Consider the following 27,003-nt stretch of genomic DNA (forward strand, 5'->3'; position numbering starts at 1 on the left):
ATCTTGTAATGCGGAAGTCACCAAAAAGTTCCTTCCTTCTACTTACCATAGACTGAATTCCGAGTCTTTCCTCTCGTTAAATTTTAAAGTGTCTCAGTTTTTGTCTGGTCACGGTAAATTTGCAAGTTATCTGTTTCGTTTTAATCTACGATCAAACAATTTATGTGAATGTTCAAAAAGAGTTCTTCAGGATGTGGAACATTTGATTTTCTCGTGCCCTACATTTGATGGCCCTAGATTATGCTTACAGAACGATTTGAAAATGTTCGGAGTGACTTGGCCAGTGAACTTATCTGTTTTCGTGAAGTCCAGACTGCTGTTCTCTGCTTTTGTTCGCTTTATTTATGCATGTAATTTTTAATGTTTATTTATACATTTAACCTTTAATGTTCTAGTTAACTTACTTCTGTAAGCCCCGTGTTGTACATATGTGGTGCACGGGGAGTCTGTATGTTCTCAAAGGAAAAAAAAAAAATCATATTCCACAGAATCTCTGAAGATTAAAGACTGGTATTTATCACGGACTCCTCCCCTTTGAAGAATCGTTTACTGCTGCTACTCTATCGATAGCAAACCGGTCTGCAATAAACAATTTATTAATAATTCAAGGAACAACAACACCTCCAGCTACGCCACCTACAAATCCAGAAACTTTCATAACCCCACTCATCAAAATTTATCTGCACAGCAATAACTTTTCAATAATTTACACTCGCTGTACCCCCATCGTAATGTTCGAAGAGCCAGGTGAAGGCATAAAGTTTGTACATCACGTTTGGGCAACGGGGGCAAGGATCAATTAATAACTGTTGCATTGGAAAGTGTAGGCAACGAAGGTTAAAAGAAAATGATCTTTTAGCGGCCCATCTAAAGGAAAAAAAAATCAAGAAGAACGGCGTTAGAATTCACACCTCGTATTCGGTTCTAAACCTTCTGTTAGAAGTGAAAAATCGAGTTCTTTGCGTAGCAAACTGATCGCTATTCAAACGGAGAGCATTACTACGCCCTTCATCGGGTGGCAGCATTGCAAAACATGCCCCCTTCTGTTTGGTTCGGCGGGTTCCTGTGATCTTGTCTTTTTCTTCTGTTTTTGTTCGCTTCAAAAAGAATAAGGTTTAAATCTTTTTATAAGATAATACGGAATTGTAACCTTCGTACGACTTTTATCTGATGTTAGTTGCTCATTTCTTTCCTTCATTAGTTTCAACTTTCGAAATTTGTTACTATAATGGATCTTAAAATAGCAAAATTGAAACAGCTGTCGCCAGAAGAAACTAGTGTTAAGTTTGAACTGGATCTTGACTTGCTTCAGGCTTTACGTAGGTTGTTTGAATAAGGGAATGACTATCTAGTTTCTGTGGAAGTACAGATGGTGCTCTGGCATTGTTAGAGAATGAACTGGCTGGGATGAATAAAATCGCAAAGTTGTTTCGTTCAAAAGCCAATTAGCTTTGATTGTGCAATGCATTACATGAGTACTCGTTTTTCTTTTTTGCCTACAGGACATCACTCGCTCTGACTGAACAGCTATACTGGCCTTTAATGCATTGTTTTATATATTCAGCTAGCGCAGAGAAAGTTTACAGAACTCTTGAGGAAAATATGCCCAACCGGGATATAGTGGTTAGAGACACTGAGCCCGGAAGGTCATGTGTTTTCATAAACAAAACAAATTTCTTTTTAGTTTTGCTTTCTGGCCGGAGGGGTCAAATTTAGATCTGACATTCAAAATTCGGAGGGGGGGTCATATCTGTAATAATTTTTGGAACGAAGACAAGGGTTTCTAAAAGAATTTTTGGTTTATGTGCTTGCATTCCAGATTTAGCAAGAATCAAACGTTACGACTTGAGATTAATTATATGCGCTTTGCATCATTTATATATGACATTTTTTTGCAGGTTTGAGTTAGATGTATATAGTACGCGTCTTTCGTAGGTTGAAAGTTCGTTGGAGGCAGTGTGCGAGGAGTTTAAATGAAGAGTTAAGTTGCTTCTGTAATAATTAGTTAATAATATGTAACCAACTAAAAGTAATTTACTGGTTTAAAATGCTAGTTATTTTATTTAAAAAAAATTAATGTCCCGTTTGCGTTAAAAGAAATGCTAAATTCAAACTGAGTAATACTCTCATAATGGTAATTAATACTGTCATATAAAATATTTCGATATTTATACAAGATATCTTAATTGGTAAAAGAAAATTTCATAAAATAGACATGAAATTTTAAAAATTTGGAATTTAACACATAATTTTAAATTATCAGCCCTAGGCTTTTTGCTATGAACCACAAAAACAGAAAGAGCCCACAAGCGGCCGAGCGGTAACGTCGCTGAACACTGGTAGTTCGATCCGAGGTTCGAATCCCGCGAAAGGGCTGGCTGCATGGGTGTTTTCGTGGTTTTTCCCATGTGTAACGTGTATACGAGCCAGTTTCCCTTAAAAAGTCCTCCACGAAGGCATCCCTCCCTTAAGGCAGATAGCCCTCCAGTGCTTTGCCGTAATCTAATAAACCAAACCAAAAATAGAAAGAAAACTGAACTGATGACTGCTAAATAGTATTTCTAAGAACTGAAGAGAAACCAGCCAATTACTTAATTAGCACTTATATTCTCTTCACTAAATTGAATCATTAATCAGCCCTTAATTATTTTAGTCTGATCCGTCGCTTTCTTTTCAGGTGATGGTGTGGATTCATAAACATCGATTTTCAACATTAATCAGGTAAATCATACTCATATCCGTCCGTTGCGTTAAAAATTACTCTTTACTTAAAACGTTTCTCGCTTATTTTCGGGCAAATTTATTTTCATGCCACTATGACCCCATTACACATCTTTATCAAGCTCGGCTTCTTTAATTTACCTCTAAAAACCAGGATGTGTTCTATCCGCTTTATGTGAAACCTTTGAATTCCATCTCTGTAAGCTGTCTTAATGAAAGCTTTGGACGTTTCCAAGAGAGAAATTAACGGTACTTACGTATTAACGCAATCACCCTGGCGCGATTTGGCAAATTTTTACAGTTGAAAGGTAAAAGTTACTTATGAAGCACAAGCTGATGGTTTTCGCCGCTTTTTTTCACAAAGATTACCAAATTTTCGATATTTATCGTAAGTTAACATTATCAACATTTGAAAAGAAAGCATGCCGTAGCAAATTAAAATAAAAATTTGTATTATTGAATAAGGATTACATAATACATTAAAAATAATACATTTACATTCTTTAAATCTTTATGTAATTTTTTTGGGCTAGTCTTCTCCCAAAGAACATGACGATCGGTTTTCGCTTAAAAACCACGGTAGCATCAGATATCAAGGAATCGCATTTCGTCGTTGTTCCCTTTAGAAAATTTTCAGGAAAATTCTGTAAACATAGTGCATTTTCTTCCATTGCTTGCAAATTCCACTACCTCAAACTTTAAAACTAAGGGAAAAAAAAAAAAATGATGCTTTATTTGCAAAAACCCTTGGAATTTAGACTAGAACAAAAAAGAATGCATACGAAAATGGCGTCGTTGGTTTTATGAAGGACTGTTATGAGCATGGTTGCCGGGAGAATGGTTATATATAACACTTGCCACAATTTGGCACATTCCGAAAATTTGGCTATATTTACTAAGGTAGTTGCGTTAAATACTTAAGTACCAAATTAGGTTTTTCATTCTTGCAAATATGTGCTTGGCAATATTAATCACAGCCACACCTTCTCTTCCTTCTTAGATAGATTTTTTTCAGGTACTTATGCATTATCCCATCTACCATGAAACTAACGCTAAACAGCGTGATCTAACGCCAAACAGCGTGATTTAGCGACAGTGACGTAATAACACACTCATAACACGACTTCTGCTGGAACGATTGGTGCACCTTTGGACAGGATGTCTGCCAGCTTTCATGGTTCTATGGTAATATGGTTTCATGGTCGAAGGGATAACATTACAAACACTTTTTTCACCTCGATGATCCCCTTTCTAATACATCTGTCTGTGAATTTTTCTTTCAAAAAATAATCGGATGTTATTATATTTCTAAAACATTTCTCGTGCAAGTAAGGGTGCGGAGCTATGTCTTGATGAAGGAAATCGCGGATAAATGTCAGTACGTATCATATACAATATCGGGTGGAAAACCCTGGTGATTTTTAGGATCGAATAGGCCAATAAATATAAAATACTGATTTTTATTGAAATTGTAGCCTTCCAGTTTTAACGTACATCAATATTTGAAAAAAATAATCATAATTAAAATAGCATTAGTATTAAGTTCTGAAAATGGCATTATAAAATATCTTCCTTTTCGCACACTCTTGGAGTCGATCAGAGAAATTTCGCATAACATTCTGCAGTATTCCTTTCGGTATGATGGCTACCTCACGTTGAATGACAGCTTTAAGGAACGTGGTTTGTCGACGTACACTCTCTATTTAAGTACCTTCATAGAAAGAACTCGCAAACTGAATGCTCACACGATATCTCCAGGCCAGAATATTAAATTACTCTGGGAACATCCTTCGCAACAGTTCTATCAAACCGTTAGCCGTATCGGTAATTGCCCCATCATGTTGAAACTAGTCCGTTCGATTTATGCGCCTTCTGCGAAGTTCTGTAGTATTGTAGTGCATCATCCTGCATTCGCTATTACTAGCTGATTATCTTCGAGCCCACACCAAGTGTATTGGTTGTTTGTGAAATTTTGCTATTCAAAAGTGTTTGAATCGAGGATGACGATATTTGAAACATGTTATTTTCAAAATTTAATATTGGCATAAATCTTAATCTTACTTTTTTCGAATAATAACTATTCTAAAACTGTTACTGTAAAACTACAAAATCTAACTGTAAAGTTACAGCATGAATTAAAAAAAAAAAAAAAAAGAGTTCTTTGCATTTACTGAGCTACTTCCCTTCTAAAACCATCAAATCTTTCTGGTTTGCCTTGTATAATTAATATATTACGGCATTTCCCTGAGGGTAATCTCAGGGTGTAAGTGGTTAACATATTCCCTTTGGCAAATGGAATTTCTGCGGCTCGAATTTTCATCACAACGCAATTAATTTTTTAAGTTTCCTGGTACCCAAATGTCTCATGTGTAAAAGTAGCACCCATATTAAAATGTGATGGATGTTAACTTACCACTTTAAATGAGAAAATTATTGCCTCTCCTCGTGTATACCATCATGATTGTAACTGGTTAGCATACTCAGCTGGCATTTGGAAGAATACGTGATTAGAATCCTGGCAGAAACATATCTGATTTTCCACGTTTCTTGTCCGAAACGTCTAAGGGTTTCTACGATAAAACCTAATATCTCACAAGATATCATTTGCCTTTTAATATCACCTTATTTAACAGTCGAATTTCTTGGAGGTAGCAAGAAAGTTTTCTTCAAGATCTTTTCCTTCCGCTTCATATTTAGTATTTGAAGAATAAATGTTTCATCTATGTAAAAGAAAATAATCCGATTATAACATAAGAAGTAATATAAAACACTTTCCTCCAAATATTATCCTGATTGACAAGGCTATAGAGTTCTGCTTTCAGGTCCAGCTTCTCGAAAAGCAATAGCAACAGCAATGCCAATAGTCCTGCGGGTGGTGGCCCTTGCCAACTGTCAGCAGCGATTTGTTCGCAGCCTTACTCTCTCTCCCAACAAACACCAAAACCAGAAATCTTTCTTACTTCCGCAAGGACGTGACTGGAACCGATAAGTAGGGGGAGACATCCATTCACGTTCTTGTCACGGGAAAACATTGTTCTTTTTTCTTCTTCTTTTTTTTTTTTTTTTTTTTTTTCCCTCTATTTTCTCTGGTATATATCGGAATATATTTTTCACCTTTTCTTTTTCTTTTAAAATTAAGAATCGTTATCTTCATTGTATATAATAGGCGGTGTTTGCGTTCTTGGAAATGTTTTAGACGATTCCCTCGATGTTGCGATCAGAACATTTGCTGCATGAGGTGTTTTTTAATGAGCCATGGTTTGTTTGATTAAGAGTGTCAAAAGGGTTTAAAAAAGTAATTTTGCTGTAACATTATTACACCTTTTTTCGAGACTGTGTTTAAAGTTCGCAGTGAGAAAGACGAATGGACGTCTTTATATGTCTTTTTTACTTGCAATTAAGATACTTATACTATGTTTGTTACAAATATTTTTCGATTTTTTTTTAATTATTTATTTATTTATTTATTTATTTATTTTTTTATTTTTTATTTATTATTTTTTTTTTTTTTTTGCCAGGACTCGAAGCACCCTTAAGTATTCATAGCGGCTTTGTTATCATTACTGATGTACTTCTATCAACTCTTGTGAAATTTTTGTAACTTTTACCAAAAAAGTGCTTGTATTATAATGTTACGTATAAATTTGTGTTTTACAAATTTTTCAATTTTTTGTAAAGACGGAAAAATTTTGTCATCGCCAAATTTGTATTTTCAGCCTAGCACAAAAGCTTCAAACTTTATGCAATGCTTTTGACGATCATCGTAATGTGGTCACTTTTTTATACTCCCGCAGAAGTTGCTTAATAAAGGGCTGAACACTTCCCTTTTACTATCTCAATTACAAAAAATTGAATAATAAACACGTTTCGTGGGATGCTATAGAATCAGAAAATAACACTATATTTAACAAATTGTTGGATATTTTTGTGAAAATTTTGGTTCCATATCATGGTATATACAGCATATTCATGACAGACTTCCGAAACGCCGTTTGAATTCGCCTTCTTTATAATAAATACAAAAAAACAACTTATTCGCGCTTAGTAATTTGAAATTTTTTATCTTAATTTTGGTGATATGTTAACATTTTCTGCATTTTAAGATCAATTTATTTACAAAATTTGTTTCCTTAATTTGCAAAGTTCGTTATTCATGCAAATTAAATACCGTTATTTCAGTATCATTAAAATGATGATAATTTATTTAAAATATGATTTTAAAAAAGCAGTATTAAAATAAAAACTTTTTTGTATTATTCCATTTAGAAAACCGTAAGAAACCGCACCCAAAATATATGCATAAATTCGCCAAATCTACCAAAACGCACCCACTCAACTGCACACCGAGTATAAATTTAGAATAGGCGACGCTTTTCGATCTAAGTTTTCAAGTCGCTATTTTTTAAATCTTTTGATAAGGCGTTGAATCTGACTATTTGGGAATTGTCCAAGGACGGAAAGTCTGCGACTGAATTTTTTCAAAGAAAGGCCATCATTTATGATGGAAAATTACGCTCGAAAAACACGAGATGAAACTGTATTTTAACGATAACTCAACAGGGAAATGGCGCTGCAGATAAGAATTCTGTAGTGAGAGGCTTGTGAACATAAAACTGGCCCGAAGGATCGAAAATCTTTCTTACAGCTGCGATGCTCATCTATTTTTTGGTGCAAGGAGATTATATTTATTGAATTTTATGAATTCCGTCTGAAGACGAACTACAATACAACTGTTGATTGGAACAGTTATACGTATGTGGCATATGTGGTTTTCATTGCTCGAACTACGCTGAAAACTGGTGCATGTGACAAGATTATTAAAGTTGACGAAATTCTTTTCATTCGAAGAAAGAACGTCATTGGATGTGTTCTTCCGCCACAAGCGGTTTTCTGCGTATTGTGCAGAGAATCAAAAGAATGTTTTTTAATAGATGTTCTTAATCAATCGACAAAATTTTTATTGACTATCATGAGGGAAACTATCGCAAAAGGAAATATTTTTTATTCTTATAGCTGGAAAGCATATAAGTCGATTAAATTACGAGATGCCGGCCTTGAACATTTTACTACCAACCATAAATATAATTTCTTAGAATCCGAAAGTAATGTTATATACAAACAATAGAGCGGCTGTGGAACAATGCTAAATGGGGTGAAAAACACCACAGCTCGACAACCTCGACTCTTACCGAATTAATGTAGAGACGTTAACATACATAACATACACACACACACACACACACATACACACACACACACACACACACACACACCAAAAAAAAAAAAAAACTGAAAGAGATAAAACAAAATTTATACCTCCCTCTTAATTACTATTATGTTCACCGTTTTATTATTGTTATTTACGAATTGTAATAAAAAATATCATATGTGAAATTAACCTATCATCTGAATTAAAATAACATTCTTAAATAGTTATTTACTATTATGTTTCATTCCTTACGTTAGGGTTACCATAATGATTTTTGGCATCATTGCCGTCAACAAATTCTTCCGATTTTTTTTTATGGAAATGCGCCAAATTTTTGTTTCTCTTTGGCATGTTCTAAAATGACTTTATGTTCCAGTTTGTTAATTTTTGGATATCTTGATTCTGAAATTTAAACAACATAATTAATATCATAATGTTGGCAACCTACTTTTTTAACAAAGCAAAACGGCTACTATGAATACATTAAAATTAATTTCATTTACCTAAGTCGCCCTTTGAATGACAAGTAATTGTGCCAAAATAGTCAGATATATATCACTTTTCAAAATTTCCTTTACTTTTTTAATTAATTAAAAAAAAAATTCTAAGTTTTTACTCATACCATGTTGCAGGAATATTGTTGTCTGCGAATAATGGAGTCGCTTTATAAATGGTCTATATTACAATAGCAATCAAATTTTTCCATTAAGAAGTGTCAAAATATTTTAATAAATTAATATTGTTTATCAAACGATGTATATAATAGGGTGCGGCAGCGTTCATAGTAGGATATTAAAAGCATACCATAAGACAGTAACTGTAATTTAGTTATTACCTCTTATGTCAATTAATAGTTAAAGGTATGCCATTTACTAATGTGTAAGTCATTGTCCATTGCGTGGATTACTTTTTGAACATGATGCCCCTTCTGCACAACACATTCATCTAGGCGGCGTTGGAAGCTTGCCATAACTCGGCGTAACGTATTTGTCTTTTTGCAAATTTATTGGCTTTTTACAAAATTTTAAACCATATTAAAATGTTTATGTCTTCAAAATAAAAAATTCTTAGATTTAACATTTGTTAACAATTTTATGTGTATACTGTATGTTGTCGCCAACAAAGTCTGCTTGGCTAGATTTGCGCCGGCGAAAAGGAAAAGTACCATCTAATTTTTTTAATAACTCTTAATTATTTGCATTAGAAATTTGCGTTTATCAAATTTGGTTCATTTCATACAAAAGCAAATTATTTTCAGAAGTGATTTTAGGGTGTTTTGCAAAGAACACATTTATAAAAGCAGTAGAAAAAATTCAATAAAAGACGGAAAGTATTGTCAAATTATTGTCATTTTTTTGTATTTGCATTCTAAATTTGAACATTTGGCTGATCTTTGAAATATGGTAACAGGTAGTTTGGCGACATTTTGGTAAGGTGATAAAGGTTACTAGCTAGGACTTAAGCAGTGTACATGGATAAAGTCAAGAGTGTGCGCAATGTCATTTTTGTGCAATTCTTGGATGTTTTTTTAAGTGAAAATAGGTCGACGTGTACATGGATGATACCGTGTATGTGCAAGTCTTAAAAACGCGGAAAGCAGTGGGCGATTCTGCACTTTCTCCCAATTTCGCACCTAATCTTCATCATGATTAAGCACGTTTGTTCCATAAAAGTTCTAGCATAAGAGTAATCCGACTAACAGATTGTTGGAAAAAAATGTTGATTAAAAAAATCATTTTTTACTTAGTAAGGTTGCTGTAGCAGGGTTGGTCGCCAAAAAATCGCCAAGTTACCATAATTCAAAGATTAACCGAACATTTTACAGCAGTTCCTATTTACCCTTGATTAAGTTTTCAACTGATTAATATACTTCTAACTAACCTACCTATAATGAAGCCAGCTGTAATTCGAAATCAGTTATAAGTCGTATCACATATGCAAATGACTGGGTAACATGTAAATGCTTACAGAAACGTATGCATACGTTGTAAATGTGGATAAAATGTATATAATTTTATATAGATATTTAGTAAACACTTGTTTATTTAAATAAAATATCATTATGTTAAATATTACGCACATAAATAGATAAAAATCAATACAAAATATGCATATAAAGCAGTTAGGATTCGACGACAAAATTAGCAGTAACAGAAGAGTAAGTGCAAGTGCATTTTAAATTATACATAGAAAACTTACATTTTCGTTATTTTGGGGTGGTCCATTGTATTTTCCCAGTATTGAAAACGAAAATTTGAACAAGATTCAAAATTTTGATGAAAAGAGAGCCGATTGGAATGAGGCCGGATAAGAGAGCTTATATTCATACAGGTCGACACAGCGTAATGTCTTAATACGATACATCGACACAAGAATGGTATTAGTTAACCGGTATTAGAGTTTTGATTGGGGTGGGATTCTGAGCAAGAGTATCAATGCTTATATGTGACCTGTGCATAACTGACTTAAGCATGATCGAAAGTGCGTAGGGTCAATACTATTGACACGGCGTCTGCCATACTATTGACACGGCGTAGGACTGATACTGGCATCATTACTCTCAACGTATTTTATTATTATAGTGTTAGCGCATTTATATACTTTGCAAATAATTTTCAAGTCCTCATCGCAAGAATACAATTTCTTGATATATAATCTACTTCATCTATGTTTATTATGTTTCAACTTTATTTTGCATTTACCATATCGCAAATAACATTTTCATGTTTGTTTAACTTAGATACTAATCTAAGTTACGCAAAAGCGGTTATTCTAATTCCAGCCAAAGGCCTCACAGCACAACGCCAACCTAGAGGTCAAAACTCCTAGCGGTTAATGCCTCAAGAACCACCAGCGTTGTTCGATGTTCCATGATACTGGCATAAATTTCGCACAGCATTGAATCGACGTCGGCACAGTATAGACATAAAGTAAGACAACATCGCCATAGTATGGAAGCAGTTGTAAGATTAACATCAACATAGCTTAGATTTATGGTTAATAATAACTCATAATCAAGGAGAAAGAATTTGCTTAAATTACATGGTACTGGACATCGGTATAGGACTAACAATAGCATAGAATCGATACGGGCATGGGACCCAAGAATATTCATGAAATGCTGGGTCGTTCATGTATCATTAGCGCTCTTTGCATAAAGAGGGGTCTGTTGTACATAATGCATTTAAAACGTTTTACGACTGATAAATGACTGACATATAAAGCAAAAAATTAATTGCGGATTAGCCAGCTACTTGCATTCTTTGTCATGCTTTATATCTCTTTGAATATCCGTATAGATTCTCCACTGAGTCGTACAAAACAATGTTTTTGGACTGGCCCAATTTTGCGCCATTTATGATTTTCTAAATTTCTTAAACCCTCGCAAAGTAGTGCTTTATAACATAACAGTTCACTTTAGGGAACAAAAAATAGTCCGCCGGTACCAAAACTAACGAATAATGAGAATGCTTAAAAACAGTTACACTTTTGCTTGCAATAAGCTGCTTGACAACAAATGCATTGCTCACAGAAATATTTTTGCTTATTGTTATTCAATCACTAAATCCATAATGGCAGCATAAAATCGAACGAAAAATTCCATTCAAACTTTTTAGAATAAAGTGAAGATTTTTTTAACGTACGCACACAGAGATGTACTAGAAACAAACGCTATTAATCATTGTTCGATAGACTCACTGAGATCAGAAAAGGCGTGCATTACATTTCCTCCTTCCCAAACCAACTGCATACACACCTACTGAAGTATATGTATATTACATTTTCTTTCAGTGTAAAACTTAAAATAAACAGTTATTAATTTGATTAATGAACAATGATAATAATGATAAAGATACATTTACTTTAAAAAGAAATGAACAATTTTTAAGAATACATTACATGAAAGTAAAGCCTACATCAAAGAACTGATTACTAATCCAATAAATGAGTAATGACCGACTAACGATAGAGATTACGTAGTCTTACATCGATATCGTTCGTTAGCATCATCTGCTTTGCAGCATTCCGAGTTTTTGAAACATATTATTACATGTCGTCGAATAGAGATAAAATATGTTGCCCACTTCCTAGTTTATCTTGTACCAAAAAACGAAATAGGCGAGGTCAAAACAGAAAGAAGCGACCTTGCATTTTTCTGTCAAATTAATGGAGGGTGTTAGCAAAAGAAGCCTGAAAGGAAACATTTGGGGCTTAGAGTGAGGAACATCAAACCAGGTTTAGCTTTGGTGCATTGTAAATTGCTTAGCCACAACGGGATACAAGCTTTTATGAATGAGGTACACAAATTACCGTAGACGTCGCAGATCTTTTTCATATTTCAGTAAATAATTTAATTCCGTTTAATTTACATATGAATAGGTCATCATTCAGAGGGTGTTTAAATGTATGTAAAAGCAGTTTTTAAAAGCCTTTTGCCTTAAACTTTTGACTTTTCGTGTAAAATCCTCATTTTTGATTTTTGTTAGAAAAGATACTAGAAATTTAGAAAATAAGTTTTGTCCACCATGCATATTTATGTCCAAGCCATGAACCCGGAGATTAACTTCAAAATGTTATTATGCTTTGAGACATAATATAGCCTTTAGGCAAAGTTAAGAAAGAAAGTGTTGTGATTCCTTTAATGTGTACATAGTATGTAATTGAAACCCTGGCCTAGGCAATGAATAGTTTACAGCAGGGAGCTGGCAAAAGACCACATGAAGGTAAAATATGATTCTCCTCATATTTTTTCATGTCCATGAGGTAAAGGAAACTTTTTATAGCTTTAATGTAACAAGTAATATAACCTTATAACCTATTCCATCGAAATACCTGTAACCAATCGAAATATATAGCCCCATTCTGTGGTGAGATAAACGAGATTAATAGAATTGCGTAACTAGAGAGTGTGTTGACACATTTTTAACAGGAATTCAAGAGCCTTTTATTCATGCTTAAAATTCGTATACTTGCTATTTCACTGTTCCATTCGGATCGGCTAGCCCTACTGGCTGTCATGTCCTTAGACACGAGCTCGAATCCCGGAGAAGGCTTGGATATTTATAATGTCCTTTGTGATGGATGGGACACTGGATAGCACCCACTAAAATACTGGAGATCCGAAAATTCTTTTGAAAGGCTTGTGGATAGAGCCAGAGAAGTAGGAGACACTGCGGTTTGTCTCCCGAGTGTTCTTCATCGAAACTGGAATGAAACATTCCATTCTCTTGGGTGTAAAATCGGCCAGCTCTTGTGATGCATCTTTGGCAACAGTATCGGTGATGAGACGGGTAAATGACCGATGTGTACTGGCCATTCCCGACGAGTGAATTAAGTTTCAAGTTTCTGACCATTTGAAATAGCAATTATTTCACTGTTTATTAATTAATTATTTCATTAATTATTTCAATTGATTTGCTTGTCTGCGTTCTGGGTAATAAAACTGCATCGCATTTTCCAATGATAGAAGGGATTTTCTTAACACTTTTTCAAGTATTGCTTTCCCATTTCTCTTTAACTATTTTTCTGAGTTTCATTATTGATGGAACTCAGAAAACTTCATTTCATAGTGATAAATTATAACTTCATATAACTCGATTTCTGAGTGATAGGTTTTTCCTTTAGACAGCATATTCAGCAGGCTAAAAGCATAAAAATCGTCCAATAAGATACAATTTATAGGAATATGCATATGAAATACCTAAAAGAGTTCATTTTTTCGAAGAAACGCAGTGCCAACTTTCATGATTTCACTGATCACTTTATTTTGGTGCAGATTCACTGCACATTCGCTGGGGTAATCCTGCATTCTAAGCTAAATACTGCTTCCCTCATGCTGGATGTGTCGAAAGCCTTCGATCGTGCCTGGCATGAGGAGCTAACCAGCAAATTAATTGACTTCAGCCTTTCATTTCTTGCGAACAGAAAGTTTAAGGTTTTAGTTAGAAATGTCCTTCCTTTGAAAGAACTATTCAAGCTGGAGTGACCCATGTCAGTATTATTGGACTTGTATTGTATGTTTTCTATGTGGCTAACTTTTTGATGACTATCTGCAATCACAGCTCCACGCTGAGTGGTTATTCATACGATATTGCACTAACAGTGAACTCTGCTAACATGAGTCCGATTCAGAAACTCCAAGAGCATATCCTCTCATTGGAGAGTAGTGCAAAAAATGGAAGATCTGTGTAAAACGCCCAAAAGTCACAGGTTCTGATTATTAAAGGCCGGAAATGAGCTAAAGTTATCAACAGAATCTTACTGCTTTTCAACGAACCCGTCCCAATTGCAAAGCAAGTGAAGTATATATAGGAGTATTTCTTAGCGATAAACTAACTTGGATTCACCATATACGATATATTACATCCAAAGCTAATAAAATGATCAGCTGTCTATTCCTAATCATAGACAAATAGTCCAAACTATACTTGAACAAGAAGTGTTTACTTTACAACTGTATGGTTCGATATATTTTGACTTTAGCTTCACCAGCTTGGGTTGCGTTTACTAAAATGGATTTGCGAAAACTTCAAGATGTTCAAAGAAGATATCTACATATAATCACTAATGCTAACTATTTCCTGAAGAATAAACTCCCACACATGGACTTAAATATTGACCTTTTTAAATAAGTTCATTAGGAAAGAAAGTGAACGAAATGTTTTTTAAAATGGTAAGAATTATGAGTACGTAAACAGCATTTTAACGTGTTTCAGTATGAAATACTCAATGAGGATGAGCACCTGCGTCCTTTTGCCGCGCATTAGATTAATCAGAATTTTCCTACATAGTATTGCAGTACCTGAGTATTAAATATGCTTTTGTAATTATGTACATACTCATCTGGCATACCCTTATATATATGTGCCTATTTATTTTGTTTATTATGTTATTTTCATGTATTTTGAACTTTGCTTGTATCCCAGCAAAAGTGTTTAACAAATCTGTGGGAGATACATCAACCAGAATCGAAGACTCTAGTCAGAATGGACAGAATGGATCTTAAGAGAAACCTGCAACAGTCGTAAACCTGTCATTAAATCGTTTCGTGGCATTGTTGAACCAGATTTGTACATCTTTTTCTATTCTTTTGCAGTAATAAATGTTTTTTTTTTTTTTTTTTTTTTTTTTGTTTTTGCTTTCTAATTTAAGCGAACCCATTTCATCAAATGTGAAAATAAAACTCTTTATGAAAATTAAACATTTTATCCATTACTAGGTCGTGGAGAGCCTTAAAAAATTTACTGCGTACGGCCACAAACCTTGGCAATGTTTACTTTATGTGTTTTGTATGTTTAATTTATGTGGAATGTCAAATATAGCAATGGCCTAAAATGTCAAAACGCTAGAACCGGGCCGGCCTACGTGAAACCGAAAATTAATATCTGTACATTGGATTTATTTTTATGACTGATCAGTTTACATTTTATTTTAATAGTTATAGATTCCGGATTAACCATAATTAAATTATGTAGTGTTGTGGATAAAATCATTTCTTACATATTATGATATGACAGCTGTTATTCCCAGCAATTTTTTCTTTATATACTTTTCGTAGACAGCTTTATCTTACGCTGATGATTTATGATAATCATTTTACTACTATTCCGCCATCTATATATTTAATTTTTTGAACAGTGAATGATTAATCTCCATCTATAAATTTACTGGGCCGTTTAATTTACCGATTAAACAAATCGAGAGTTGACTGTATTACTACTATTACCTCAAGCGGGCGTTAATAGAATGGCTGGGACCATTTTGTCTTTAGGTAGTTAAACAAAACACCAGTATGCGTAATATAAGTAAGAATATTTTGGGTGGTGCCAGGAGAGCCGCCTTTCTGTGTTTTTATGCGTTACCTATTCCTTAGCCAATATTAAAAGATTTTCTTTCATGTCACTAAAATGATGCACATATCTCAGCATTTCACTAGCGCTTGGATACCAGCATAATAGAAAAAATTACCGAGAAGCCAAAGTCATGAGTTGATTGTTTAATTCATGTCATCGGCACTATTGAAATGCTGACCCTCCAAGAAACTGTATAGTCTGAACATGCGATAATCGCTTGGAGCAAGGTCCAGATTGCTAGAATGTAGAGGCAATAGCTTTCAATCGAGTTCCTGTAAAGGTGTAAATCATGAAGACGGTAATATGCGGGCAGGGCTATTGTCTTGCGGAAAGAAAACGTCTTTTGTGATAAATCAGGGCATTTCCTTCCCCCCTTAAGAATGTTATGCACATCTTTAAGAACCTGTCACTAGTAATGATTGTTGACGATAGCACAACAGGAACTGATGTTTACGGAAAAATAGGCTGGGGGCCAACATAATCCGGATCATCCTGTATTTATGTGCGAGCAATCTTAAAACAATTTACTCCATTCATACGCTCTATTAAGGCTAAGAGTCTCTTCTCTATAATATGTTCGAAGTATTATGTAAAATCCACTCAGATTTAAGTCTTTAATTCAGAAGAAATTCTATCACAACAAGCAATGTCAATCATTCAAGTCGGGCCATTACAATGGCCTACGTATTACGTTGTTTCAAAACGATTTGAGGGATATCTTGTTAGCACATGACTTCTGTTGCACCGTGCCTTAATAGCAGACACCTATTTCTTGTAAACATGATTAACAGTGTGCATTAAAACCTCTGTGCTAACATGAAACCCTTTGAACTTATATATATATATATGTATATATATAATTGAAAAAGAAAATGTAAAGCGAACTTTAGTTTTTATCATTTTTTAATTTAATTGGTTTCAGCAGTTCTTATATTTTTCTCGCTTTAAGAACAAAAAATAGATTTACATCTCAGGCTTAAAACTTTTTTCTCCTCCAGTTTAATGACTCAATTTATTGGCACTACATAAATTTTTCCTATATATATATATATATATATCTATATGTTGTATGAACTTAGATATATATATATATATATATATATATAGAGAGAGAGAGAGAGAGATAGATAGATAGATAGATATATAGATAAACATTGATGCATGTAATATATTTGTCAACTTGATGACTATTTCTAGTTTCTTGAGCTAGTGGTAATGTACTGCTATATCGACTAACAAAAAAAAATTATATACATATAATAAATAAATAAAAATCTCTACATATAATAAAAGAAAGTGTCTGTGTGTGTGTCTTTCGTTCGCGCCGAGTGTTAGCTAATAGACCCACGGTTACCAAATTTGGTACATAGTAGGTGCATCTAGACAAGAGCAAGTGCACCTCGAAGTAAATTTCGTGTTTCAATAAATCGATTAAATACGAATTTATTTAACAAAGGGAGCTTAACACCTTTTCAACGGAATTTTTTCTAAAAACGTTTATTTTTAAAAATGTACAGTTTATTTTTATTTGATTTTTGGACACGTTAAACTTTTATCCTTGCGACTGCTTTTACAAAAAGAATTTTGGAAAAATGATAATATTTTGTATTTTTGAAATTTTTTTTAAATGAAGCTTCCGAGTACACTTCTCACATCTCACATCTTTGAAAATGTGATTTTGGCAACAATTTTCCTGTCTTATTGTTGTTGGTAGATTTTTGATGAAATCGCATCATTTTGAATAGTTTCATTCTTTTAGAAATATGGGTTTGGCAACAATTTTTCATCGTATTTCTTATGTGACTGTTTTTAAGAGATTGGCATATTTCAATGTCATTTTTATATATATAATACATTTTTATTGATTTTTTTTTCATAAAGTTGTTCTGCAGAGTAAAATTCTGCCCGAAATTTTATGTTTTTTGAGTTGCTTTCATGTTTTTTTTTTTTTTTTTTTTTTTTTTTTTTCATATTTCACTGTTGTAAGATATTGAAAAGTTTTGCATGATTTTTTTTCTTTAACGGAAAGTTGGTTAATTTTTTTATAGGATAATTAATATTTGTATTAAGGGATAACTTATTTCATTGTAATTTTTTTCTCTTAAAAATATACGATAAAATATCTTAACTATACTTTGCTTTTCATAATTTTTTGTTTTTTGTATTCTTTTATGTTATTTATTGCTTATTTCACTGTTTGTAAGATATTGAAAAGTTTGGCATGATTTGTTTTTCTTCAACGGAAAGTTGGTTAATTTTTTTATTAGGATAATTAATATTTGTATTAAGAGATATAGCTTATTTCATTGTAATTTTTTTCTATTGAAGATATAAGATAAAATATCATTAATTATACTTTGCTTTTCAGAATTTTTTGTTTTTTGTATTCTTTTATGTTATTTATTGCTCATTTCACTGTTTTTAAGATGTTGAAAAGTTTAGAGTGATATTTTTAGGAAGCAAAGTTCTTAACCTTCTTTATACCATTTGAGTTCTTAAGATTTTGCAAAGAGAAGTTGGTTAATTTATTTATTAGGTTAATTAATATTTGTATTAATGGATATTGCTTATTTGATTGTAATTTTGTTATACGTAATAACTTTTTTTATGAAGTTGTTCTGCAGAGTAAAATTCTACGCAGTTTTTAAATTTAACGTTTGGTATTCCCTTCAGCCATTTTTCCGGTACATTTAAAAGCCAGACGAAGGCTGGCAGCGAGGCTGCTTCTAATAAATAAATAAAATAAAATAAAAATAACAAACAAACAAAAAGGGGGGAGAAGAATTAGTACTTCATAGAATTAAGGACCCAAAAACGATATACGAAGCTCGACCTTATACAAATATGCGGCACATGTCTAACAAGGCGCAATTTGTTATGCATTTGCGAATAGACACGGAGTCTTAGTTCTTCAGGATATCGCCCGATTACGTTTGGCAGTACCAACAATATGGCAAACTGACAGTTTGGGATATGAAATTATGCCTGATCACCCACACTCTTCTGACATTTCCCATTTTCACCAGTTAACAAGGTTTCATTTCATAATATTCAGCCCTTTATTAGATAATTTAGTTGTTGCAATCGTTTGCGAGGATGATTCCTTGCCAACCAAAGATGTGCATTTGAGTGTTTGCCATCAAAGTCTGAGCTCGAATTAACACTCGAGCACCAAAATGTCGGTTTTATCCGTTTTGTGCATTCTCTGTGAGTTTTTAACTAAACTGATTGTGCAACTTTTGGTATCGTTTATTCGTTCTCGTAACACTGTTGTAAGTTCAGGTTGGAATTCTAAATTCCTTTTTTCTGCCTCTGGAATGCGACCCTATGTTTTATGGTAATTATTGCTTAACTGGAGGAATACTATCACACCTCATAATTTGTAAAAACAATTTAGAATCACCCTGTAGAGACATATAGTATTATTAGCAGCAGAAACTTTACAACCCACTCATGATTCGCATCTCTGTCCACCTATAATTTCACCTAGTTTTACTTACCACCTAAACCTTTATCATTTTCTTGCACACAGTCTCTAGGAGACACATTTTAAGACGCTGCAGCATAATTAAGATTGTAAATAGTAAAGACTATCGACTGAACTGTGGATAAGACCATGTGGATTCACTATCTTGTCGGCGAAGAAAAGGACAAAAAATGATAAATATTAAACCTGGCAGCACAATGCAAGGTAATGAAGCTGTGCCTAAAAATGGAAAAATTGGGGCAAAACGTTTCTAACGTCAAAAATTGTGATTGATTACTTAGTACTCCAGCCCCCATTATTACCACATGCTATCAGCAACCACGCTACCTTCACTAAATAGCATTTCATTAGTTATTTAAAAGCATTTATTTAAGCAATACAACGTCAGTATGATGTATTCGAAGCAAGACAGAGCATCAACACCTATGTTTTAGTAGGGTCTTCTATGACATAACCCCTCCAGTCAAGATGGAAATCTACGTCGCCCCTGACACTTACTCACACACACACACACACATTCTGTCCACGAAGGTCGCCAAGATTTTGGAGATTAGTCCGGTCCCGGCGTGTAAATATTTGCTGATGATAATCTCTCGCCTAAGTGGCAATTTGCCAGCCGATTATTGATTTATTGAGTCTAAATTAGTCGTGTTCCTCTGCTTTAATGAGCGGAAATGCGCCAAAACCGGTTGATATACTTTTTGGGTTCACTTGGTTCTTTATTAGTCATACCCAGGTGCGCAAGCTGCGCATTTTTGTCATTAATTATGCTATTTTTCATCCCGAAAGGTACGAATGAATATATGACTGATAATATGGAGTTTAATGAGAAGAAAAACTTAAAATAAATTCGTCAACCTTGCCCAAAGGTGGTAAATGCTTCGAAACACGAAGGGTTGGATTGAAATTTCCCGATAAATATCTTGCGCTTTTTGTTGTTATATTATCCTCTTGTCAGTGACTTGTTGTGTGTGTGGCTTGGGGATGGTATACCTAGCAGTGTATGCAGTTTGAGATATATCAATATGTAAATGGAGCGATGACTCAGTCGTACGCATGCTCGTGTATAATGGACGTTGATAGCTTTTTTTTTTTTTGTCCTTCTCAGACTACCAATTTGACCTTCAAAAAATATCGTAGCATCTTTTAAATGTATGAGATACGAACGTGCATCGAAGCTTTATGAGATAAAATGTAAAAAAAAAAAATCTCGTCTTATATATAGATGCATGTATATATGCTTTGTCTCTGAGTGTGCTTATTAGAGGCTTTTGGATAGGCTAATTGGTTCCGCAAAACGAGGAACAGTGGTCTTTATGATACAGAAACGCAGTACATAAACATAGACGAGTTTAAAGCAGCGATTCTTTATCATTTAAGACATCAAATAACCTTTATATATCGCTTATGTTCGCAAAGCAAAATAAATATTCCTGGTATGCAGATGTCTAAAACCAATTAATTTTAATCTATCTGGCGACTATTTGAGATTGCTAAGGTGGCTTTACGAAACTTTTTTTTACCCTTTCATTATTAACATTTTGTGTGTTTACTTCATTTATTAAATGTGCTCTTGGCGCTTACGCCACATAAAATTCGATTCAACTTCAAAATAAAAAAATATTTATAAACAGCATATCTTTTGGATTTCCGATAGAAAGTCTCGCGTGACACACCGTTTATAAAGATTCAACGCAAAATACCTTTTCGAGACAATAAGGAACGTCCCTTTTGGACTAAAAATTCCTGCTATTATTAGCAAAATTCGAACAACAAATTAGTGGATGTTTTACGTAGCTACTGAATAATAAAAAATACCAATTTAAACCTCAAATATTATATGACAACATGAAACATTGAGAACACGACTGCAATTCAGTTTTAATATAATAATTAAATAAGATCAAGGTAGGTGAGTTGCACGAAGCTTCTTGCTTCGGATCCCATTTGGAATAAATGAGCCAGGCGTAGTCCCTTATGGTCAATTAAATTAATTGGCTAATCATAGCGTGGTTATAACGACAACTCATAAATTTTGTTGTTGTCTTTCAGCTTGTGAAAAATATCAATTTAGATATGAGGTCGACCAATAGCTGGTGAGCAATTTGTCACGGAATCTGTTGCCATCATATAAAAAATATTAAGGGCAAAAGACAACTCCCGATTTGCAATTTTGTCACAATATAACTATCTATTTTGTTATATTACATAATTTTCTCAAGGAGAACATGTTCATGATTTATTGCATTGCAATTAATGGCATTTATTAGACATAGACATAGTTTTCAAATATTTTAATTGACGGTCGCAACCACAAGCGTGTTACAGATACAAAAACGCAAATTTCGACAAGGAAAATGAAGCATTGAAAATGGGATATAGACCTGCAATTAAAAAGAAGCAAATATGATGTGTCTCATTAATTTAATTTTTTGAGTGATGAAATAGGATAAATATTTGGCATTGATTATAAATTATGATTCTAATGGCGGAGAAAGAAATTTAATATTTCAGATGATTGCAGTGAGACTATTATGGTATTAATCCTAAAAAAAAGTAATGTACATTATTTATTAGCCAAGGAAACTGAAACAGAATGATTGGAAACTTAATAAACAACACTAATGTTCTATTACTTCCTTAATATTCCTATGAAAATACCTTAGCAAATATTGCAGTCGAACAAAAACTTTTTCTTACGACTTTTATATGGATATTTTGCGGTTAGAGTATTTGTTTAGCGAGAATTAAAAGTGAGACACCTTTTGCATTTCTGTCCACTCCAACTATTGTTTGTTTTCCTTCTCATGTTATTATGGAAGAAATTCGGAAAACAAACATTCTCTATCTATAGCATTTATCTCTACAACCTGCATTTAAAACTCTTTAGTTTACCCTCTTAAGATGGTTTGAAAAGTGATGTATACGAGGCATCTAAGGGATGCCTCGTATACATCATACATCATACATCATATATCGTATTACGTCGAGGCATTTAAGGGAGCATTGACACAATAATCCAGCCATTAATATTGCCGTAATCCTAAGGTTCACAGCTATGAGTGAGGGCTTAAGACGTAGCCAGCCACTGAAGGTAAAACTGAGCATGCGTGAATTTGCAGCTGAGTCAGCGAAATCGCCGATCGAATGCTAGTTCGTGTTTGCTTCGCTGTGATTAGTTCAGCTTTTCATAGACTGGGGTATAAGTTTAATAGCTAGAGCATTTAGACAAAATCTTGAAGCCAGTTTCCGTAGGTCTGCTTGCCTAGGAATGAAGTTTGGTCTTTTGTCATTTGTGCTTCGCAAAACCTCCGTCAGAATGAGCTACAAAAATATTCCCAATTACTTCTCCAATTGCATTGATCCGTGAGCTTTTTTCCGTCACAGAGCTCACATCCCCAGGAGGCACTGCGAAATGAATGGATCCACCGACAGGGAGTAAATGGGTGATAACCTCTTTCCTCGTAAGGTAAACTGTGTAACGTGTATACGAGCCAGTTTCCCTTAGAAAGTCCTCCACGAAGGCATCCCTCCCCTTAGGCAGATAGCCCTCAAAGCTTTGCCATAATCACACACACACACACACACACCTCGTAAGGTCAACTTCCCTGCCGACGGCGTTAAGTAAGAACATTAAAAAATACATCCTTTCCTTACCGAAAGAGTTAAAAATCACCAATTAATACGAGATACTGTTTCTCAATAGATATTCAAAGCTACCATAAATCTTTGAAGTACAAAAATTTATAGTTTTAACACAGACACGGGTCTAGACGATTAGTAAATCTGGGGCCCGGTACAAATTAAGCATGTAAAGCATTCAAAGCAAATATACTTTTCATTCAGTTATCATTCATAGTTCGTTCCCTCCTAACCTTCAGCAGCCTATATCACCTATATTTGACGCCAGCCCTGTTTTAAAGTTACAATCGGCTGTAATTACGGTTATTTTTACACCAAACTGAGAATAATTAGCTTTAGGTTACAACCACTAGCAACATCTCACCTGTTCGTGTCTCTTGAGGTAGCTAAGCCTAGGAAAGGCCTTGTCGCAAAACTGACACCCATAGGGTGTATTTTCGGTCACTCCGACCGTATAAGAGAGCTCGGAGTCCGGGTCACCGGACGACGGGGTCGGGCAGCCACCGGGAGACAGCGACAGGTCGTCTGGAGTATCTGAAGATCGCAGAGAACTGCTTCCTCCTCCACCGTTTGATCCCCCTAAAGGTTAAAAAACAGGAATGAATTGTCTTACTTTCAAGTCATCAAACAATAATAAATCTTTTTTGTAAAATGGAAATAATGAGCAAGTCCAAGAATCAAATAATAATTGTAAGTTGTATAGATAGCATTCTTTTTCGTACTTGATATTTTTAATTAATATTTTATCGTATATACTAAGTTCATACAGAGTTCATCCTTTAATGCACATAAATCAAGAGCATTATACGAAATTTAAGTCAAATATTTTTTATTTTGGTATCGTATTTTAATAGTCTACGTCAGAGATGCGTAAAACTGTGGTTCATGGAACCTAAGCGTCAGCGGTGAGTTACTAAATGGGTCTAGAAATATCTTGCCCACGTGAAAGTCTTATAGACTAAAATAATAAAACTTCAAACGAAGTTACTCTGAGTGTTTTCCTATCAACTAAGAAAACAATAACTGGATTAACGAATCATTTTTGGTTGATTTTCGTTGATTTTTAGTTGATTAATAAAGAATCACATCAAAAGAACAGCTGTTAGAAATTTCTAAAGAAAAAATTCCTAAATTGTTTGAAAGCTTAACTTCTTTATGACTTTTTAGATTACGTATTTGTGTAACAGAATCTTTCCTGCTCACTTCAGTTTAAAAATAAGTGCAAAATCTATTTAGAAAATGTAGTGTCAAAACTTACTACGACGTTCAACTATTGTACGATCCAAAAGTCGCGCACATCAAACATTAAAAAAATACCCAAATTAGGAAATAAATAAATCGTTTCAGTCAATGACACCCTTATACTGTTTCAAGTAATATGCCAGTTGAAATTTCGGTTATTATGCAGTTTGCTTTAGAAACCGTTTGTTTGGTGCAAGATGGAGATAAGGAATGAATTTTTATGATTGAGCATTACTTCGCAACGCATAAAATTGAATAATAATTATTTTTCTTATACTGTTTGTTGGGACATTTTATCACATTTATCCCGACATCGTTCATTTTGTTAGAACTCAAAAGAGACTTGCGGCAACTATACTTCTTCCGGTGAATGCTTCCAGCTTCTCGAAATCATATTATCAAAGAGAAATCCCTTGTCTTGCTAAGTTAGCGAAAACATCTAGGAAGGTTTCTTTAAAGGATTCAATGACATTTCCTTAGGAATGCATTGCTAAGTACTGTGCAATCATCAAATTTCATTCTGCTTGGGTGAAGCTTATTTCCATTGTGCACTAAACAAACGGTTTTTAAAGTTACGAGTATAAACTGCAATTGAAATTTTAACTGGTACATTAGTTGTAACGGTATTGAGGTTTCAGTCCCTGAAACAATGATCAGTTATATGTATATTAGAATTTGTACAGTGTTTGAAAGTTTGATGCCCCGCCCCGAATTCCGAGGTCTAATACAGGGTGATCCGGTGATTCGTAAACTTTTATGTAAATTGCAGCAGCATCGTTCTTGTTAAAAGTATAGATTAAGAAATATAATATCTAATTATTTAAAGTACGTCTTTTGTTATACTCCTGTTGTTAAATTTATTTTTAATTTGGTACTTCTTGTTCCCTTTGTGGGAAAACATAAGACTATTGTTTAAAAAACTATAATATTTACCTTCTCCTATTTGCTTAGGAGTATAATCTTTGTTCCTTCTCGGTTAGAATATTTATGTCTATTTGTACTGGCTTAATGTTTGCAGCGCCACGTAATGTTAGTGGCGAGAGCCCAGTACTAATCAGTAAGCGATAGGGATGCACTCGGTCCACACCGAGTCTCCGCTCCTCTGCCCGAACAAAGCGGCAGTCAATTGTTAATTGTTCCTTACTCACTCTTTGCCCGTTTAAGCGGCATTATTATTTTTGAAAGAAAATAAATGTTGTTAAGTTTCTCAACTTGACTTTTATGAATTAATATACAGTCCACAACTACCAATTGCTATCAACATTTTGGTCCTAACCGACCCGAAGAAAGAACAGCAACTATGGATAATGTAATAATATCCTTGAATAGGCAACGCGGTTGTCTGAAAGCAAAAGTCACAAAACTGGAACATTCTCTGCGTGACTTCGTCGAAAATGAAGAAAGTGAATCATTTTTAGAAGTGAAATTGCAATCACTATCAGGAATAAAGCGATCCTTGGATGAATTAAAACAGCGGTACTTCAGTCTACCAGCAGAGGTTGTAAGAATCCTAAGTTTTACTAACGTTTATTTTATTTTAAATCTTTACTATCACTTCTTATTTTCTACTTCCGGCCAGAATTAAAATCTTTTACTTATTTATGCAAATTTGTCTTGCTAACGCCAAGTACTTAAGTTGTGGCTTTTTGCCAAGCAAGAGAGAGGAAGGAGTTATTAGAAGCAGGCCGCTGGCCATAGTAGTTTTACTCGTTTGCTGGTTGCCTTCAAGGCCAGAGGTTTAATCCTCTTGATAATTTTAAACGTATCGTAGTTTTAGCAGCTCTCTGTACTACATACGGCTTTTTGTTAATTAACGGCCAATCTTAAAGTAGGCACTTGTATATTAATCCATTTAATCCAAGTTAGTTTAGTTAGAGTTTTAGTTAATATTTTTATATTCTTACGTTCAGACCACAAGTGGTTGGTCTCTGTATTCCGAAGTCCGGAAATCTCTGTAAAGATAAAAAAATAAAGGGTTTCGTATACCCTTGCTGTGTGTATTGTCTACTTCACAAATTATTGAACATAGCTTGAGTAAGCTCCCTGTTCCGAGTCAGGACAGTTGATGTTTCCAAAGCAAGTAAAGAGGAATACCAGTCCTGATAAGGTCACCATAGAGGAATCTTGTGAAATTATTGAAGAACTGGAGGACGATCTGGAGAAAATGGAGGTAAGTCTCAAATACCTCCTTTCAAAATCAAAATCAAAAATTAATGCATTACCATTACTTAATAGTACTGTTGAAAATATTAATGTTAAATTGCCTGAAATACCATTACCTCAGTTCTCTGGAAAATATGAAGAATTTCATTATTTTAAATGCCAATTTATATCCTTAATTGCTGAAAATAAGAAGCTAACTGAAACACAAAAACTTTATTATTTAAAGGCGGCTCTTAAAGGAGAAGCAAAAAATATCGAGAATTGCGAAGATACATATCAGTCACTGTTTCAAGCTTTAGAATTAAGATATGAAAATAAACGGGCGATAGTGGATAGTCATATTCAAAATATTTTGAATCAAGAAAAAATTCAGCAGGAATCACCTAAGGAACTTCGCCGATTATTAGATCATACCAAACGCAATCTACGCGCCTTAAAAACGTTAGAGTACAATCTTGATAGGCTATCTAACGCAATTTTAATAAACATTCTCCTTCAGAAAATTGACAAGGATACCCGGAAGCAATTTGAGCTTACCTTAAAATCTAAAGATGTTCCATTACTCGATGAATTTTTAAATTTTCTTGAAAACCGAACTTTGGTACTAGAAAACATTCATAAAAATATGCCTATCAAATTTCCCCCTAAACCCAGTATCGGTGCAAAACCAAAAGGTTTTGTTATAA

The 27,003-nt window shown here is 34.0% G+C and overlaps 1 protein-coding gene across 2 annotated transcripts in view; it reads right to left on the reverse strand.

Moving 5' to 3' along the window:
* LOC118188266 (zinc finger protein 423-like) overlaps positions 1 to 27,003 on the reverse strand; it is a 171,608-nt gene that overhangs the window by 95,858 nt on the left and 48,747 nt on the right. For both annotated transcript variants that reach the window (XM_085813286.1, XM_085813285.1), the window contains exon 2: positions 23,277 to 23,491. In XM_085813286.1, coding sequence (XP_085669412.1) covers positions 23,277 to 23,491 — 215 coding nt within the window. The remainder of the gene's footprint in view (positions 1 to 23,276; positions 23,492 to 27,003) is intronic.

The sequence above is a fragment of the Stegodyphus dumicola genome, chromosome 3, assembly GCF_044657685.1.
Source record: "Stegodyphus dumicola isolate Sdum_Otavi_A_Nest chromosome 3, ASM4465768v1".
Lineage (NCBI taxonomy): Eukaryota > Metazoa > Arthropoda > Arachnida > Araneae > Eresidae > Stegodyphus > Stegodyphus dumicola.